This window comes from Nycticebus coucang, chromosome 16 (genome assembly GCF_027406575.1).
Source record: "Nycticebus coucang isolate mNycCou1 chromosome 16, mNycCou1.pri, whole genome shotgun sequence".
NCBI classification, from domain to species: domain Eukaryota; kingdom Metazoa; phylum Chordata; class Mammalia; order Primates; family Lorisidae; genus Nycticebus; species Nycticebus coucang.
Genome location: NC_069795.1, coordinates 8,627,031 through 8,646,537, shown reverse-complemented (window position 1 = coordinate 8,646,537; position 19,507 = coordinate 8,627,031). Strand labels below are relative to the sequence as shown.

At 41.9% G+C, this 19,507-nt stretch overlaps 2 protein-coding genes across 3 annotated transcripts in view; one reads left to right on the top strand and one right to left on the bottom strand.

The window, feature by feature from the left end:
• Positions 1 to 257: 257 nt before the first annotated feature.
• Positions 258 to 9,878, bottom strand: PIGP (phosphatidylinositol glycan anchor biosynthesis class P). Of its 2 annotated transcripts, none has more exons than XM_053564493.1 (5): positions 9,707 to 9,878; positions 9,283 to 9,387; positions 6,384 to 6,456; positions 2,152 to 2,270; positions 258 to 584 (listed from the first exon to the last, which is right to left on the bottom strand). In XM_053564493.1, exons 2-5 carry the CDS (start codon positions 9,362 to 9,364, stop codon positions 454 to 456), a joined length of 405 nt encoding a protein of 134 aa, XP_053420468.1. In that variant the 5' UTR covers positions 9,365 to 9,387; positions 9,707 to 9,878; the 3' UTR covers positions 258 to 453. The 2 variants fall into 2 exon arrangements, with proteins under 2 accessions (XP_053420468.1, XP_053420467.1); XM_053564492.1 differs by having other exon boundaries at positions 9,716 to 9,839.
• A 107-nt stretch (positions 9,879 to 9,985) lies between these two features.
• TTC3 (tetratricopeptide repeat domain 3) overlaps positions 9,986 to 19,507 on the top strand; it is a 121,060-nt gene continuing 111,538 nt past the window's right edge. The window contains exon 1 of the mRNA XM_053564491.1: positions 9,986 to 10,196. The gene's annotated coding sequence lies outside the window, so the exon portion shown is untranslated. The remainder of the gene's footprint in view (positions 10,197 to 19,507) is intronic.

The window sequence follows — 19,507 nt, the reverse complement described above, 5'->3', positions numbered from 1 at the left end:
CTTGGGCTTAGGCGATTCTCTTGCCTCAACCTCCCTACTAGCTGGGACTACATGTGTCTGTCGCAACACCTAGCTACTGTTTTTTTTTAGAGATGAGGTCTTGCTCTGGCTCAGGCTGGTCTTGAACTCATGAGCTCAGGCAATCTACCCGTCCGGGCCTCCCAGAATAATAGGATTACAGGGGTGAGTCACCGTGCCCAGCAGGAGAAATTTCTTGAAATACAGGCATTTATTTTTTAAAGTCTAGTATATAGTATTGTAGTATTTTATTTATTCTGCCCTTTAATAACTTATATTTGAGAACATTTACAGTATTAATTGAACTTTATCTAACAGAAAATCAACTTACTTTTTTACATCTCAATACTGGGTATTAGTAAAAGAGATGGTCAAAATAATTACGGCCAAAATTATTATGTTAAACATTTATAAGTAAATGCTTGGTGTTACAATTTAGCTTTTGGTGTAAAGTTCTTTGGCTGCGAGAAAGAACATTTGGTTTACTTCACTAATAGGAATATCTCTTAAAGCTGGAATGGCCTCTTCTTGGTATTTCTTCTGCTGTTGATTTTTAGCATAATTATCTGCAAGAAAAGAACAAAAAGTTCTGTTTACCCAAGCAATTTCTACTACAGTCTATGTAACCAAAGGAGCCTCACCACTTTACTAGGCTGATGTCTGGATAATGACAAATACATGGATAACATACTTCAGTAATTTCTTTTTTTTTTGTAGAGAGAGTCTCACTTTATGGCCCTCGGTAGAGTGCCGTGGCCTCACATAGCTCAGCAACCTCCAACTCCTGGGCTTAAGCGATTCTCTTGCCTCAGCCTCCCGAGTAGCTGGGACTACGGGTGCCTGCCACAACGCCCAGCTATTTTTTGGTTGCAGTTCAGCCGGGGCCGGGTTTGAACCCGCCACCCTCGGTATATGGGGCCGGCGCCTTACTGACTGAGCCACAGGCATCGCCCCTTCAGAAATTTCTTAAATCCCCCCTAGAGAAGAAGAAACGGCCCAATTAAAATTAAAATGCAGGGGCACAGTGGCTCACAACTGTAATCCTAGCACTCTAGGAAGCCAAGACAGGTGGATTGCCTGAGCTCAGGGTTTCGAGACCAGCCTCAGCCAGAGCAAGACCTTATCTCTAAAAATAGCTGGGCATTGTGGCAGGCACCTATAAATCCCAGCTATGTGGGAAGCTGAGGCCAGAGAATCGCTTAAGCCTAAGAGTTTGAGGTTTCTGTGAGCTGTGAGGCCACAGCACTCTACTAAGGGCAACACAGTGAGACTCTGTCTCAAAAAAAAAAAAATCCCATTTGTATTTTTCCCCCCAAAACAGAATTATAGCTAGGCTTTAAAAATGTATTTATATCAACACTGCAAAACTATTAAGTCATTTGGTACAAATATTCACGCAAACTTAACAATTTCTCGTCTTTGTACAAACTGTCTATTTGCTGTAATTCCAGTCAAGAATGCAGGGAATACAGTTGGTTATTAGAAATGAAATTTTAAAATACTGTAATTGATTTTCAAAATATACAAGCTGATTGAATTAAAGTTTGGAAAACTTATATAGGATCATAAAAAAATACTTTACTTCCTAAAATCTAAGCAAGCTCAAAAATCAAATTTATTTTAATCCTGAGACTTGACATGAAAAGGCTTAAAAAAAAAATAAAACCACAAAAACACACCGTGACTCTTCTATCCACATAGTCTGAATAAGGTATTCATAGAGATCCAGAGGATACATACCCCTAAATCCCTCCTCCCGAACAAGGTCTGCATGTACCTTTTTGTTATCCCTTTATCAACAGTGCGTGGTTAGAATAAAAGAAGTTTCTCTCAGGCAAAGATGCTGAGGAACATAGTATACACACTTGTGGTTTTATGGAAAAATATACCTGTTAACTAGAGCTATAATTTATCAGAATTTATTTCCTCCATGATCATTAACTAGTACATCATCAGAACTTATTTCCTTCATGTAAATCTTTCTTTTTGTATAAGCTTGTATTTATTTCTCTAAGTTCTTTTTTTCATCCCAATGTGTGTCTCGTAGCCTATTCTTGGTTGCTTTTCTGATAAAAGTGCTAATACCCCACTATTCTATTCTCCCAGCATTTCCCTGTTGTTATATAAATTTACCTGTGATTGTATGGATGGAGTTGAGTGGAGAGGTACTCATCATGTTAATTCCAAACAAAAGTACATAACCAATTAGTATAGTAATAAGGAGATAGACAGGTAACGCAACTGCCCAGTATCTGCAAAAGAGAATATCGAAGTACATACCAGATACCCTAAAAAGCTGTAATTTTCAAGAGTCAGTCACAAAGCTAACATATTTTTAAACTAAATTTTTATTAAAGTAACATATATACATAAGAAACAAATTGTTCTATAAGGCTTACAGTTCTTTCCTTTTGAGACAGAGCCTCAAGAGCTCTCCCTGGGTAGAGCTCACAGCAACCTCCAACTCTTGGGCTCAAGTGAGCCTCCTGCCTCCACCTCCCAAGTAGCTGGGACTACAGGCACCTGCCACAACTCCCGGCTATTTTTTGGTTGCAGCCATCATTGTTGTTTGGCAGGCCTGGGCTGGATTCAAACCTGCCAGCTCAGGTGTGTGTGGCTGGCATCTTAGCCGCTTGAGCCACAGGTGCCGAGCCAAGACTGCAGTTCTTTAGCCCACCACCCCAACCCTGGAGTCTCACTCCCCAAAAGGGAACACTTGAATGTTTTTTTTTTTTCTGGTACTTACCTCCTCATTTCTTTATAACATGCTCATATTATTATTTCTTGATTTTTTAAAAAATTTCAGACATTTTCTTTACAATTCCTAATGTAGAGATGTGGAATTTACCTCCTCCTCTCCTTTTCTATATTTGCATCACAATTTCTAGTCATATCAGTAGTTTTTACCTTAATGTACTATTTTTATTATGTATAAAACTTTCTTTTTTCTGGAATTAGTAATTACTTTTTTAAAAAAATCTATTTTCTTTGTTTTCTATATATCTATTTATACCAGGGCCTCAAATTCTGGGATGGGATTCTATTATGCCTTTCAATATTGTTTTTTTTTTTTTTTTTTTTTCTTGAGAGAATCTCACTATGTTGCCCTTGGTAGAGTGCTGTGGCATCACAGCAACCTCAAACTCTTGGGCTTAAGTGATTGTCTTGCCTGAGCTTCCCAAGCAGCTGGACTCAGGTGCCTGCCACAAGGCCTAGGTATTTTACCTTTCAACATTGTTAAGCACATTGAGTGCTCTACCTTACCATGTTTTATTGAGTGCATTGTTTCTTTTTTTTTTTGTAGAGACAGAGTCTTACTTTATCACCCTTAGTGGAGTGCTATGGCATACACAGCTCACAGCAACCTCCAACTCCTGGGCTTAGGTGATTCTCTTGCCTGCACCTGCCACAACGCCTGGCTAGTTTTTGGATGCAATTTGGCTGAGGCCAGGTTTGAACCTGCCACCCTCTGTAAATGGGGCCGGCGCTCTACCCACTGAGCCACAGGTGCCGCCCGGACTGTATTGTTTCTTTAATAACGTCTTCCCCATCCTTTTCTTTCTGGAACTTCTTTTTCTTTTTGTAGAGACAGAGTCTCACTTTATGGCCCTCAGTAGAGTGCCATGGCATCACACAGCTCACAGCAACCTCCAACTCCTGGGCTTAAGTGATTCTCTTGCCTCAGCCTCCCGAGTAGCTGGGACTACAGGCGCCCGCCACAACACCCAGCTATTTTTTGGTTGCAGTTCAGCCGGGGCCAGGTTTGAACCTGCCACCCTCGGTATATGGGGCCAGCGCCTTACCGACTGAGCCACAGGCGCCGCCCTGGAACTTCTAATAGTTAGATTTTTTTAGCCCTGTTAAACTTTCCTCTTTTTTCTATTTCTCTTTTGTTCTACTTTTTAGAGATTACCTTTGGTTCATCTTCTAACCTTTCAATTAACGTTTTAATTTTGGTTATCATGTTTATAATTTAAATACAGTAATTGTCTGAACATTTTCTTTGTATAGTATTCTGTTCTTGTTTCAGAGTTATAACCTTATCTGACAATTTTATGTTATTTAAAAATTTTTTTTTTTTTTTTGTAGAGACAGAGTCTCACTGTACCGCCCTCGGGTAGAGTGCCGTGGCATCACACGGCTCACAGCAACCTCTAACTCTTGGGCTTACGCGATTCTCTTGCCTCAGCCTCCCGAGCAGCTGGGACTACAGGTGCCCGCCACAACGCCCGGCTATTTTTTTGTTGCAGTTTGGCCGGGGCTGGGTTTGAACCCGCCACCCTCGGCATATGGGGCCGACGCCCTACTCACTGAGCCACAGGCGCCGCCCTATTTAAAATTTTTTTTCTATTCCCTGCATTATCTCCATTTCCTTCAAGTTCCCTTTTTCCTTTCACTTTTGTTATTTCAAGTTAGAGGCTTTTGTTCAATGTCTGGTAACTTATGATAGTTTGGAAAGCTGGTTGGGGGAGAATTTAAAGTACTTGTGTCATGTTATCAAAACTAAATTGGAACTAGTTGATCAATACTTACGTACACACATGGAAGTAAAACTCAACAGGAATCAAGTAGGTTGGAGGCGGAAGGGGAGGTTGGGTTAATTCACATCTAACTGGTATGATGCACATATTCTGGGTGAAGGGCACACTTATAACTTTGACTTAAAATGCACAAAAGCAAATTATGTAACCAAATGTGTATATCCCTTTAATATTCTGAAATTAAAAATAGAAAGTACTATGTGTATGCAGGCAGAGATGGCCAACTGGTGATCCTCATTATAAGAGACTGGGCCACTTCACTGGGATCTTCCAATGTCAGAAATTACAGACACTTTCTCTTAGGTTGGCCAGCTTCCCAAAGAACTTCTACTTTTTCTATGGTGGTAGGATCCTGGGAGCCCAGTGAGAAAGATGCTGGGGGAAGGGTAGACCTTATCATTGAGCACACAGATTTTCACATATTCCTATTTTCAGTAAGGTGCCTCCTTTCTCTTATTTCCACACTCACTTAACCCTAGTAGCCCATAAGCTACGGAAAGAATTTTTCTAGAGACTCTCACTCAACCCTTCCATAGAGTAAAACTCCTCTGTTTTCTGCAGAGGACGGCAGGGTTGGTCTCCCAGCTTTGAGGGAGATTTGAAGGTCTAATGCCTTTTATTTATTTATTTATTTATTTTTGAGACAGAGTCTTACTCTGTCATCCTGGGTAGAGTGCTGTGGCATCATCATATAGCTCGTAGTAACCTCAAACTCTTGGGTTCAGGTGATCCCCTTGCCTCAGCCTCCCAAGTAGCTGGGACTAACAGGCACCTGCCACAACACCCAGCTAGTTTTTTTCTATTTTTAGTAGAGACAAGGTCTTGCTTTTGCTCAAGCTGGTCTTGAACTCCTGAGCTCAGGCAATCCACCTGCCTCAGCCTTCCAGAGAGCTAGGATTACAGGCATGAGCCACTGCGTTTAATGTTTTAAAGGGCAGTAGAGGAATTATCATGTTAAAGAAGTACCTGGGCGGCGCCTGTGGCTCAGTGAGTAGGGCGCCGGCCCCATATGCCGAGGGTGGCGGGTTCAAACCCAGCCCCGGCCAAACTGCAACAAAAAAAAAAAATAGCCGGGCGTTGTGGCGGGCGCCTGTAGTCCCAGCTGCTCGGGAGGCTGAGGCAAGAGAATCGCGTAAGCCCAAGAGTTAGAGGTTGCTGTGAGCCGTGTGACGCCACGGCACTCTACCCAAGGGCAGTACAGTGAGACTCTGTCTCTACAAAAAAAAAAAAAAAAAAAAAAAAAGAAGTACCTGGTACCTCCAATAACTGAGCCATTCTGGAGTTCCAGGGCATAATTATTCTTGCTGGCTTCTCTACTTCAGCAATGTGAAAAAAGCAGAAACTAGGCCAGTTAGCTATCTCAAACCACCATCCCAAAATTCTGTTGAGACTTCTTATCTACTATCTTATTCTTCGCTTTTGTGGGTTTATACCTTAAAATTTTTTTTTCTATAGGGTCATTTTAGCAAGATTTTGGGAGAAAATGGAAATAAACATGTGTTAATCCTACCATTTAAAAAAATTTCAGGTTAATGTGAGGGTACAACTAACTAGGTTACAATTTTTACATTTGTTAGGTAGAGTCCCTCTTGTAGTTATGTCTTGCACCCAAAAAGTGTGCCATACACACTTACATTGTCTCCATTAAGTAGAAGCACATCTATTTCTATCATTTTTAATTAGCGATATATCAATAATAACCTTTAAACAACTTTCTACTTCTATATGGCTATTCATGAATTTTAAAAGAATAAACATTTTAAGAATATGATCCTTCAAAACAGCATTAATTATACCCTGATTTAAGAAATAAATTAAACTTACTTCTGAGGCCAATAGGTTAAGCCTAAGTAGTTCAGCCAAGATTCAGGAATAAAAGCCCACACGAGATACAGTACTGTAGAAGAGGAAAAAAAAAAAGAGAGAGAATTCAGTAAGAAACACATCTGATCTATTAAGGTTCATTTAAACAAAGAAAGCTTCTTCAGGTTCATTTAAACAAAGAAAGCTTCTTCGCAGTGTCCCTAATTCACTCAGAAACTATTTTCCTCTCCTTTCAGTTCTTCTAGCTCCTTAGTTGTACCATTCTTGTAACATTTATCATAATTGCATTAGCTATTTTTGAACTTGTCTTAACATTCATACTGCATTTTAAACAATTCAAGGGCACAAATCATCTCTTAGCACCTATTATAATCCTTATATCACCTAGCAGTTTGATTTATGCATAGTAGGTGTTCAAGACTTCATCTCTACAGTGCTTATGTTTAATTACTTAAAAGGGGGGAATTTACCTACCCTAGTTCTGTTCGGCTATATGTTGAGCTTCTGTCTTATCTCCCAGAGTACTATTTCATTTTTATTTTATTTTATTTTGAGACAGCGTCTTGCTACGTCGCCCTCAGTAGAGTGCTGTGGCGTCACAGCTCACACCAACCTCAAACTCTTGGGCTTAAGCCATTTTCTTGCCTCAGCCTCCCAAGTAGCTGGAACTACAGGCACCCACAACAGCGGGCTACTTTTAGAGATGAGGTCTCTCTCTGGCTCAGGCTGGTCTCAGACTGATGAGCTCAGGCAATCCACCTGCCTCAGCTGCCCAGAGAGTGCTAGGATTACAGGTGTGAGCTACGGCACCTGGCCTAAAAATACGTGTTACAGAGTTGTGTATGTTAGAGATGGCTTCTGTCTTCCCTGAGCTTAAACTCTAGTGGTGAATAGAAAGGAGTAAACTGGTATTTCTACTATATTGTGACAAGTGCTAACGAATGAGTAATAAAAGATGACACAGAAAGCACATTAGAAGGACCTCCTGGGCAATACCCATAGCTCAGTGGGTAGGGTGCCGGCCACATACACCCAGGCTGGTGGGTTCGAACCTGGCCCGGGTCAGCTAAAACGACAACTGCAACAACAACAACAAAATAGCTAGATGTTGTGGCGAGTGCCTGTAGTCCTACCTACTTGGGAGGCTGAGGCAAGAAAATCGCTTAAGCCAAGAGTTTGAGGTTGCTGTGAGCTGTGATGCCGCAGGCAATATACTCTATACTCTACCAAGGGCAATATAGTGAGACTCTGTCTCAAAAAAAAAAAAAAAATCTCCTTCTACTCTTTATCCTCCTCCTTCTTGCTTAATGTGTCTCCTTTACGCATGTTATCTGACAATGTGTATGTTTTACTTAATTTGTTCATTGACTATCTCCTCCACTACAATAATTTTTGTTTGTTTCACTCCTCCCAGGGATGTAACAGTGACTGGCACACAGTAAGCACTTAATAAACATTGAACTTATTTTTGGTTGTGGGTTATGGGATTTAAGTAAGTCTTAGTCATTGCTTTTATTTATTTGTATAGTTTCTAAACCTTGAAACACTTTTTGAACAAAAGTAACAGTTACTAACGTTTATTAAGTACTTTTGTTCCTATGCATTAAGTGCTTTACATAAATTACTCCAGTTAATCCTTACAACAGTCAAAAGGCAGCAGAGTAGGGTGGCGCCTGTGGCTCAAAGGAATAGGGCACTGGCCCCATATACTGGAGGTAGCGGGTTCAAACCCAGCCCTGGTGCCCTCACAACAAAAGGCAGATTAGTGAAGTCAGCCAGTGTGTTCAGGTTCAAATTCTGGTTCTATCATTTAGTAGCTTTGTGACTTTGGGCACGTTTCTTACACTCCTGTATTCTCATGTTTAAAATGAGGCCATTAGTAACCAGTACCTACCTGACAGGATTGTTTTATGCATAATAAATATTCAATAGCTATCTTTATCAATACTCTTTTAGAAATGAGAAGCCTGAAAAACAAACAAACAAAAAAAGAAATGAGAAGCCTGGGGCTCAAGAAATTAAGTAAATGGTCCCAGGTCACAAAGCTAATCCATGGAGGGGTCAGAATTTAAACTCTGCCATAGCTTCTTCACTCACGGATTTGCTAGGCAACAACCTAAGTCCATCTGCAACCTGCACTGATGATGCAGGTTTGTATTTTTCAGTTAGGTGTCAGAAGTACTACCACACCACTTTTGTGGTTTCCACAAAGTTCCAGAAAGTTGGATTGGGGGCACCTGATCTTCCTCTTGTTTGCCTCATAATTCTCAAATCCTTTTGTGGACAGACCTGCCTGCTGTGTGACTGTGGACATATTGGTGTCTCTGCGTCAGTCTCATCTGTAAAATGTGAGATTCAGGATGCAGAGGGCACTGAATCTGACTTCTCTAGTCTCTCTTCACTCCCCATCTCCTACCCAATGTACGGGAGCACCTCTCCTTGCTTCCAGACCCTCTCATGCCCTGGCTCAAGGCCTCTCCACGTCTTCCCCCCATCTCACTCTTTTCTCATCAGTAGGTGCCAGGGGCAGGATCTCCTGGGGAAAGCTAACTCTGATTCTCCAGTCTGTCCCCGCAAGCATCACCCCGAGTGTTTCCCGCACATTCACTCCTCTGTCTCATCCACTAGGCCACGACCTCCTTAAGGGAGAGGACCAGGTTCTGTCATCTTGCCATCATGTCTGGTACTGTATAAATATTGGAGATTAAATCTCCTAGGCTAACGCGGGCTCACAGAACACTGAACACAACCTGAGTTCCCTTTAGGTTTTGTTAAAACGAGACAGAGGTATAAGGAACCAACAGATCTGCGTGGACACGTTCTAAGAACCAATGTATTGTTATTTATCACTGAACACCAGAAACAGTTGCCCATGGCCATCCATCAGGAAAGTACTTACTGAAGCCAAACTGGGAGCTTAAGAAAAGAACAAAGCCATAAATCGCTCTTTCTGGCAATGGCGACGGTGAATTTTCCACCATTTTCCCCTGTGGCCTTAGACACTCTGTGGGAAAGAAGACAGCCGTCGTCAGCGACCCGCTCCCCTCACCATTGGTCTATTATAACCTCATCGCTCTGCCACGGTCACGGCCACCCCGCGCGCCCCCCTGCACGCGCCGCGCGCCCCCGCAGCCGCGGCCCGGCCAGCTCGGCCTTCTCGCACGAAGGGAACGGCAGGGAACGAGTCTCGCGTGGCGCCCACGAGTACGTGGGGCTGCTGGGCGGGCGCTCTCGTGGGGGGCTTCTGCTTCTCATTCGAGGTGGGGTGGGGGAGGCCCTCGACCTTGGGTCCTGCGTAATCCCCCCCGAGCCCCTCCCGACACCTCGGCCACCTCGGCGCTGAGTTCTCTGAGCAAGCGCCGACCGGGGAGCCGCGTGGGGTTGGGGGGGGAAGAAGAAAAATGGGGGGAAAGGTCGAATCGCGATTGCGGCCCCCCGCCCGGGCGCAGGCACACGGCGACGCTCGCCAGGAGAAAACGGACGAACGCGGAGGCCGGCGGGGTCGCGCGGCCCGGAGCCGGCGGAGGCGGGGGGCGGGGTGTGTGCGGCGCGAATGCGCATGTGCGCTGCCAGCCCACGTGACGTGTCTGCCGCCTGTGCTGCCGCCCGCTCCCTCCCGCGGTCTAGCTGACGTGGAGAGCCGGCGGTGGCGGCTGCGGTGGCGGTGGCGGCCCGTGTCCCAGGCTCGCGGGCGCCGGGCCCCGGTGAGTGCACAGCCGGCGCGCGGCAGGGCTCCTGGATGTGTCACCTTATCCCGCTGCAGCCGAGATGCCCGGGGAGTGGGGCCCTCCACACCCCCTCCATGGGTGTGTGGTGAGTGTGGGTGTGTGCGCGTCGCCCCGCGTCCCTCGCCGTGGTGCTTTGCTGTGTGTCTGCGTGGGTCGGGGTGCCCGCGGATGAGGGGGTGTGGCCGCCTTTGTCTGCCGCGTGGGTATGTCCCCTTTGTCTGGCGCTCCTCCCCTTCGCGAGAGTGGGCCCTTGGTGCCTGTGCGGGGGTGGCAGTAAGGCCCTTTGTGTGCGCATCTTCCTGCCTTCCGCGCACCCGCGTCTCTGTCTGTGCGTGGGTGACATCCCCGCTAGGTAGAGGGGCCCCTGCTCGCGGGCACGCGCCTGTGTATTGTTCCCCAACCCCCTTTGCGTCGGCGCCCGGCAGCGGTTCTTCCCGGCGGCGGCTTGGGCGCTCCTGGCCTCTGTGGGTGGCACCCCCTTTGTGTCGCTGCCTCTGCCCGTGGGGTTCGCGTCCCCCGGCGCGCGTGGCCGCGTCTCCGGCGATCTAGACCGCCGCCTGGAGCACCGCCGCCGCGAGTGCGCCTCCTCGCGTGTCCCGGGCGTGGGTCTTGTCGAGTGCGTAATCTTTTCTTGTGTGCGGGTTTTCGTTCGTGTGTGTGCGTGAAGGTTCGTGCACGCCCGTGCTGTGTTTCCTACGTTGTTGCCACCTGTTTTCTTGAGAACTGTCAGCCCAGTCCAGGGCCGGCCCCTCCTCCCTTAGGAACCGACGAGGGTAGGAGGCAAAGACGCCTGCGCGGCTCCCTTCTGCTCGCGTCTTTGAGCATCTTCCCTCCCCCGAAAGCGAGCGAGAGGAGGGAGGACTGTGGCGGGCCTGGCCAGCTGCTCTGCAGTGTTGATGATGTCAGTTTGGCTTGTTGAGCCAGTCAGTTCTGGGGACAGAATAAGGGGACCAAGGACCAAAAAAGGAGCCGAGGCTTGGGTGAATTTCGGCTGGTACCAGCGCAGTGTGCCTTTTCCAGAGGCTCCCTGAACACCAAAACCCTTCAGTTGTAAACATCTCAAAGACATGTAGTTATTCCTGGTGTTCTTGATAATGTAATGGTTCACATTTTATGACGTTGATAAATCTTTCGATTCAGCCCAACACACCCCTGTGAGGGAAACAAGGTACAAATCCTACAGATTTTATTCCTTCTCCCTGACGAGCAGTTTCCTCATAATTACATTAGGACGTTCTTTATTGAGAGAGATTTGCATTTTATCCCAAGGAAAATGGGATTTAGTATAAGGATGCACAGGGAAAGAAACGTCAGACCCATTAAGGACCTGATCACTGCTCCATTTCCTCAAAGGTTCGTGCTCTGCGCTCAAGGGCTATGTTTTGGTGTCTTTCTGTTCTGCTTAATTTTCTTACTCTTGCTTAATTTTCTTTTTTAATTTCTGGAATATTTCATATATAAAATGCAGAGGGATATCTAACCAATCCATGATTCAGATTTTACGGATTTAATTGTTTTGCCAAATTTACTTCAGATCCTCTTTTTTTCAAGAAATAAAATTGCAGATATTGGAGGTGCTCAGTTCCTCCTCCTCCTTCCCTAGAGATAGCCACTGTGTTCAGGTTTGTGCATATTATTCCTTTGCATATTTTATACTTTGATCATGGTGAGTCCATAAACAATATATAGAATTGTTTGTTTTTAAACTTTAATGGTATTAAACTATGCATGTCTTTTTGCAACTTGAATTTTTTTTGCTCAGCATCACATTTGAGATTTATATATGAATAAATTGAATAATTGTGTTATCTTTGGTTTATTCATTTTAATTGCTGGTATAGATTGCATTGTATGAATATGCCATATTTAATTATACATTCCCTATTGATGGACTTTGAAGTTGTTTCCAGTTTTGGATTCTTAAAAACAGTCCTGCAATAATTATCTTTATCTGTCTGCTTGTGCACACAATTGAAAGTTTCTCTCCAAAATAACACCTAGTATCAGATTTGCTGGATAGTAGGTTATGTGCGTCTTCAACTTAACCAAATATCACAGAAGCTCTCCAAGTGGTTGTTCCTCACTATTCTGCTAATACCATTATGTTATCAGACTTTACATTTTTGCCTTCTCTTTACTGACCAACTTCCTTATGACTTTAGCTTGCTGCTAAATTTGCTTTCAGCCGCCTTGGCTTCTGCCCTATCCCCGTGTCAGCCTATGGTTTCAACTCTCACAGCTAATTGGCTCAGTCTTTATCACATTTGGTCCTTATATTAATTCCAATGAACATTTATTATGTACCTAATGTATGTCAGTTTCTGTGGTTGATGTAAAGAAGAATTTCCATGATGTGTTTTATGTACCTCTATAGTGGCAGATGAGGTTATTTAATTAAAAAGCATTTTTTTCATATGATGATGTTTTTAAAACTTCATTTTAATGTAATACTTTATACATTCAAAATGTGTAACACGTATACAAACTGTGAAGCAAAAACAATAAAATGAACACGTGTGAATCTACCCCTCAATTCAGAATCAAATGACCAACACTGAATGTGCTCACCTCCACAGGTGACTACTATCTGGAATTGTGTGTATTATTCCTTGATTTTTAAAAATTTTATGAAATGTGTATCTATTCCTCAACAATGTATTGTATGGTTTCTGTAGTTGAGTAAAAAAATCATTCTGAATGTAGTCTTCTGGGACTTGCTTATTTTGCTCAATGTTATGTTTCTGAGTCACTGATAATTGAGTAGAAATGTAAGTCATTAATTTTCACTTCTGTGTAATATTCCTTGAGTGAATATAACACAGTGTATGCATTCTCTTGTTGATGGACATTTTGGTTGTTTCTCGATTTTGCTATTATGAAGATTCTTGTCTGGTACACAGTTGTAAGACTGTATCTAATTTTCACACTGGCGTGTATGACTCCCAGGGGAGTAATGAAGAATTTCTAAGGAGTAAGTGGGTACACATGATGTTAATGAATCAATTACTAGATCATTAAATTCTCTATGTATTCCTTCCCCAAATTGGTAATGCCAGAGGTCTGGATACAGACCTCTTGGTGGTTCTAGTTTCTCTTCCCTTTCACAGGCAAACGGTTGGCTGGAATCATCTTCTTTTTTTTTTTTTTTGCAGTTTTTGGCCAGGACCAGATTTGAACCTGCCACCTGTGGCATATGGGACCGGCGCCCTACTCCTTTGAGCCACAGGCACCGCCCCTTCTTTTTTTTTTTTCTTTAAGAGAATTTTTACTGTCTTCTTGGGTAGAGTGCCAGTGGCATCGTAGTTCACAGCAGCCTCAAACTCTTGGGTTCAAGTTATCACCTTGCCTCAGCCTCCTGGGTAGCTGGGACTACGTAGGTACCTACCACAATGCTGGCTAGTTTTTCTATTTTTTAGTACAGACCCTGTCTCACTCTTGCTCATGCTGGTCTCAAGCAAATCTACCTGCCTCGACCTCCCAGAGTGCTAGGATTACTGGTGTGAGCCTGGCAAATTGCTAATAGGGCTTTGCCCTGAGTGGAAAAATTCCCTTTGGAGAACAAAGGGGTAATTTTTTTTTTTTTTCCAGTTTCTGGCGGGGGCTGGGTTTGAACCCACCACCTCCTGCATATTGCATATGGGGCTGGTGCCCTACTCCTTTGAGCCACAGGCGCCGCCCAACAAAGGGATAATTTAAAATACAGTTTCTGTGCACCTCCCTTATCCATTTCCCCAAGAGATAAATTTCCAAAAATATCAGCATGTATTTTTTTGACCAGCTGTATGCTAGTAATTATTATACATTTTAAAGATGGGTGTATCAGTTTTACTTTAAAATGTTACCTTGGTAGTCTAGAAATTCATTCTTTACAATGGTTAAATTTTTTATGTTATCTAAACGTGAAGGGTACGTAATTTTAAAAATTATTTTTGGTGGTTTGTGAGCAAAAAAAAGGTTGGAATACACCATAGTAAGCTATTTGCTAGAAGTGGAATTTCTGAGTCAAGAGTTACGAATGTTCAGCATTATAAAACGATGTAAGATTGTTTTCTCAAGTGGTTGTACCAGCTTATGGTTTGGCCAGCAGTTTCATCAATTTATATACTTGGATCAGCAGTGTACAAGAGTTAGTTTACAACCTTTTCAACTCTTGTTATTGTCAGACTTCTTAGTATTTTTTCAATGTAACGCATATGAAATGGTGCATCATTGTGGTTTTAATATGCATTTTTTGATTATCAGTGAGATTGTGGATCTTTTATATGTTTAGAAATCACCTTTGTTTCCCTTTTATGAAATACCTGCTCATATCTTTTTTAGCCTTTTTTGGTTGGGTTGTCTGCAAAACTAATATATTGGTAATACTAATCCTTTATTGATGAGATGCATTGTAAATATCTTCCAGTTTGTGGCGTCTCTTTTCACCCTTTGTGGAGTATTTTGTGAACAGAGGTCCTTAATTTTGATGTAGTAGAACTGGAAAACTTCTTATGAAAACATTCTTCTATATTTCTTTTTAGAAGTTTTAAAATGATGCCTTTCGCATTTAAGATGAGAATTCATCTGGAATTGATTTTTGTGTATGGTTTGAGATAGGGATCCATATTCATTATCCCACCCCACCCCGTGTGCCTGTCTAATTAATTATCTCTATGCCATGCATTGAATTGGCCCTGTGTTTACCAGTGATCTGCCATGCCATCTCTTTCACATGTTTAGTTTCTACATGCATTGATCTGTTTCTGATTGTACCATTTATCAACTTGTCTATCTCTGTGTTTGTTCATACCACACTATCATTAATTATTAATGCTGTAGTTTTACCAGAACTCTTGATAGCTGGGGAGAACTTGGAGTCTCAGCTTTTCTGGGACCATTACTCTTGTTTTAAGGATTAACTTGTTATATCATATGAAAATTTATTGGAATTGATTGAAACAGTTTGAGGAAGAATTGAAATCTTTAAGATTTTAGCCTCCTATTTAGGAATATTGTATGTCCGTTTATGTAGGTTTTTAATGTAGTTTCATTATTTTCTGCATAGAGATCTTCCACTTTTTTGATGTGGATTCTTGATTTTTTGTTGTTGTTGCTGTTACAAATAGTGTTTCTAAGAGGCTATTTTCTGATTTGATTGTTAGTATATAGAAATTTAATGCATTTAGAAAATACTACTCTTTAGCCATCTATTTGATATGCTTTTATTATTTCTAATATATTTTCTGGAATTCCTTTGGATTTTCTATGTGGTTAATTGTATCATTTGCAGCCGGGTGTGATTCATGCCTGTAATCCTAGCACTCTGGGAGGCTGAGGTGGGTGAATCGCCTGAGCTCAAAGGTTCGAGACCAGCCCTGAGCCAGAGTGAAATCCCATCTCTAAAAAAATAGGCAGGTGTTGTGGTAGGTGCCTGTAGTCCCAGCTACTTGGGAGGCTGAGGCAAGAGAATTGCTTGAGCCCAAGAGTTTGAGGTTGCTGTGAGCTATGATGCCAAGGCACTGAACTAGGGGTGACAAAATGAGACTCTGTTTCAAAAAAAAAAAAATTTATATAGGGCGGCGCCTGTGGCTCAAAGGGGTAGGGCGCTTACCTCATATGCCGGAGGTGGCGGGTTCAAACCCAGCCCTGGCCAAAAACTGCAAAAAAAAAAAAAAACTATATCATTTCCAAATATTTAGTTTTGGTTCTTTCCAGTTATTTTTGCTTTCAATTTATTTTTCTAGTCTTCATGTACTGACTCATGTGGTCATTGGAGGTGATATGGCTATTCACTAGAAGTGAATATAGAGGACATACAGGTCTTATTCCCATATTTAAATAGAATGTTTCCCAATTAAGGATAGAATTTTCTATGAATTTTTGTAGATAACTTTGTAAGTTAGAGAAGTCTTTGTTTTTGATTTTGTCACATGCTTTTCTGTATCTGTTGGGGATATCTTGTGGTTTTTCTCCTTTAATCTGCTAAATTCAATGAAATCCAATTTATAGATTTTAGAATTTTTCATTCTCTTTTATAGTCTTTCTTGAGATAAACCCAAATTGGTATTAACAGATTATCTTTTATGAACTACTAGATCGAGTTTGTTTAATTTAGATTATTGTATTTGTTTACAAATAGAATTACCTGGCACTTTCTTTGTTGATTACTGTGACTTTTGTGTTAGGGTTAAACTGACCTTATACCATGACTTAGAGAGTAGTTTCTCTTTTTCTGTTTCCTGGGAGAGTTTGGATTGATGTGGAATTTACCCAGAAGATCATTTGTATCTAATGTTATCTTTGTGGAAGTTTAGCGATTAGTCAGCAGTTGAATAGTCATAGCACTGTTTAGGTTTTCTATTTCTTTTAGGCAGTTTGGGTGAGTTTTAGAAATTTGCAAAAATTTTAAGTTTATTTGGTGTCAAGTTTATGGTATTGTTTTAATTCTTTTATTAGACAGAATCTTACTCTGTTGCTCTGGGTAGAATGCCATGGTATCATCATAGCTCATAGTAGCCTCAAACTCTTAGGTTCGAGCAATCCTCTTGCCTCAGCTTCCCAAAGTGCTAGTAATTCCTTTTTTAATTTCTGCTTTATCTGTAGCTGTGTTCCCTTTTCTCATGAAAATTATTTATCTTGATTAGTCTTGCCAAAAGTTTATCTATTTCACTTGTTTTGGCAAAGGATTAACTTTGGCCCAATTAGCCCTCTCTGGTGTATCTCTGTTTTTTATATCATTAATTTTTTGCCCTTTTATTTATTGTTTTTGTCCTTTTACTTTCTTCAACTTTGTTCTTTTACTGATTTTTAACTTAAGTTACATGTTTAACATTAATTTTCAGGCATTCTTTTTACCTGGGGTAAGCATGTGAGGCTATAAATTTCCTCAAAATTCATTTTTTGCTCTAACGTAGTTTAATTTATGGTGTTCTTATTAACTTTTATTTATTTATTTATTTATTTATTTTTTTTTTTTAATTTGGCCGGGGCTGGGTTTGAACCCGCCACCTCCGGCATATGGGACCGGCGCCCTACCCGCTGAGCCACAGGCGCCGCCCTATTTATTTATTTTTTTTGATTATAAATTTTAGAATTTTTCATTCTCTTTTATAGTCTTTCTTGAGATAAACCCAAATTGGTATTAACAAATTATCTTTTATGAACTACTAGATCGAGTTTGTTTTATTTAGATTATTGTATTTGTTTACAAGTAGAATTACCTGGCACTTTCTTTGTTGATTACTTTTGTCGCCCCCTGGCAGAGTGCTGTGAAATCACAGCTCACAGCAACCTCAAACTCCTGAGCTGAGGCGCTTCTCTTGCCTTAGCCTCCCAAGTAGCTGGGACTACAGGTGCCGGCCACAACGCCCATCTATTTTTAGAGCTGGGGTCTGGCTCTTGCTCAGGCTGGTCTCAAACCTGTGAGCTCAGGTGTTCTGCCTGCCTTGGCCTCCCAGAGTGCTAGGATTACAGGCATAAGCCACTGTACCCAGCCATTTTTTTTTTTTTTTTTTTAAACAGTCTCACTTTGTCACTCTCAGTGGAGTATTGTGGTGTCATAGCTCACAACAACTTCAAACTCTTGGACTTCGGCCGGGTGTGGTGGCTCACGCCTGTAATCCAAGCACTCTGGAGGCCAAGGAAGATGAACAGTTGGGCACTGTGGCAGGCACTTGTGGTCCCAGCTACTTGGGAGGCTGAGGTAAGAGAATTGCTTAAGCCCAAGAGTTTGAGGTCGCAGTGAGCTGTGACACCCCAGCACTTTACCGAGGGTAAGAAAGTGAGACTCTGTCTCAAAAAAAAAAAAAAAGAAAAATTCTTGTTCTCAAGTGATCACCTTGCCTCAGCCTCCCTAAGTAGCTGGGACTACAGGCACCCACCACAACATCCAGTCTTGCTTGGGCTAGTCTCGACCTCATGAGCTCAGGTGATCTACCCTCCTTGGCCTCCCAGAGTATTAGGATTACAGGCGTAAGCCACCGCACCTGGTCTTTACTTTTAATTTTTTATGTCCTTACAGTTTAGGTGTCTCTTATGGAAGAGTATATTATTGGATTTTCCTTTTAATTGCATCAATCTGTGTCTTTTAATTGGTTATGTTTAGATGTTCAAGTGTCTTGGTAGTCAACTCAGTTTTTATTTAAAACTATTTTTATTTTACCTTTGTATCTGAGAGATTATTTTGATTGATGTACAGTTCTAGGTTAGTTATCTCTTTTCTGTGAGCAGGGTAAAGATACTGTTCTGCTATTACTCATGTAAAGTATGCTGCCAGTTTTATTTATGCTGTTTTGAAGCAAATATTCCTTTGCTGTGTTGGCAAATATTCCTTCTCACTTTGTTACCCCTGGTAAAGTGCTGTGGTGTCATAGCTCACAGCTCAAACTTTTGGGCTCAAGCAATTCTCTTGCCTCAGCCTCCTAAGTAGTTGGGACTATAAGCCCCCACCACAATGCCTGGCTATTTTTAGAGATGGGGTCTTGTTCTGGCTCATGCTGGTCTCGAACTGGTGAGCTCAGGAGGTCTGCCCACCTTTGCCTCCCAAGATGCTGGAATTATAGTTGTGAGCCACCACATCCAGCCAAAATTACTTTTTTTGATCCTATTTTGGATACATGTGTTTCTTGATCCTGAATTTTCTCTTATGAGGTCTAGAAGATTCTGAGCCCTGGATTCTTTAATATTTTCTCTCTTTGATTTGTTTTCTTTTCTCCTTCTGGAATTTTAATTGAATACACATGTATTCAATTGTTTCCAGATCACTTACTCTTCATTTTTCATATTTTTCATTACCTTGTCTGTCTTTATCAGAATTTATAGTGCTGGATAATTTCATCAGTCATATCTTCTAGTTCACCAGTTCTCTCTTTAGCTGTGTCTAATCTCTGTGATCCATCTTTTTTTTTTTTTAATCTTTTAACAATTATGTTTTTAATTCTAAAAGTTCCACTTGGTTCTTCTTGACATACCCAGTTATTTTTTAGGGTCTCCTATTTGCTCACTTTTGTAAATCTATGACTATTTTGTAGACTCTACCAGGCAATCCCAATGTCTGATAATTTTTTGGAGAGGTTCTAAATTTATTGCTTTTTTCTGTTGCCTCTCTCTCATGGTGGCATGTTCTCCCATGCTTATTGATGATTTATTATGAGCTGTTTGATTGATCTATGTGGGAATATTGAGAGACTAGTTGGGGCATGCTTTCTTTGGGAAAGCATTTGTATCAACTTTGGCTGGGAGCCAGGGAGTTTAACTGAGGCCACTTTTCAGTTCTTATATTTTGCTTCTGGCTCAGGGCTCAGTGTCCTGAATGCCTTACCACTCTTGGTACCACTACTTGTATTCTTAACTGCTAGATTGAATTTCTAGTTCAATGCTTCTTGCTCTTAGTGGGAGAGGTTTGCTTTAAATGTTTCT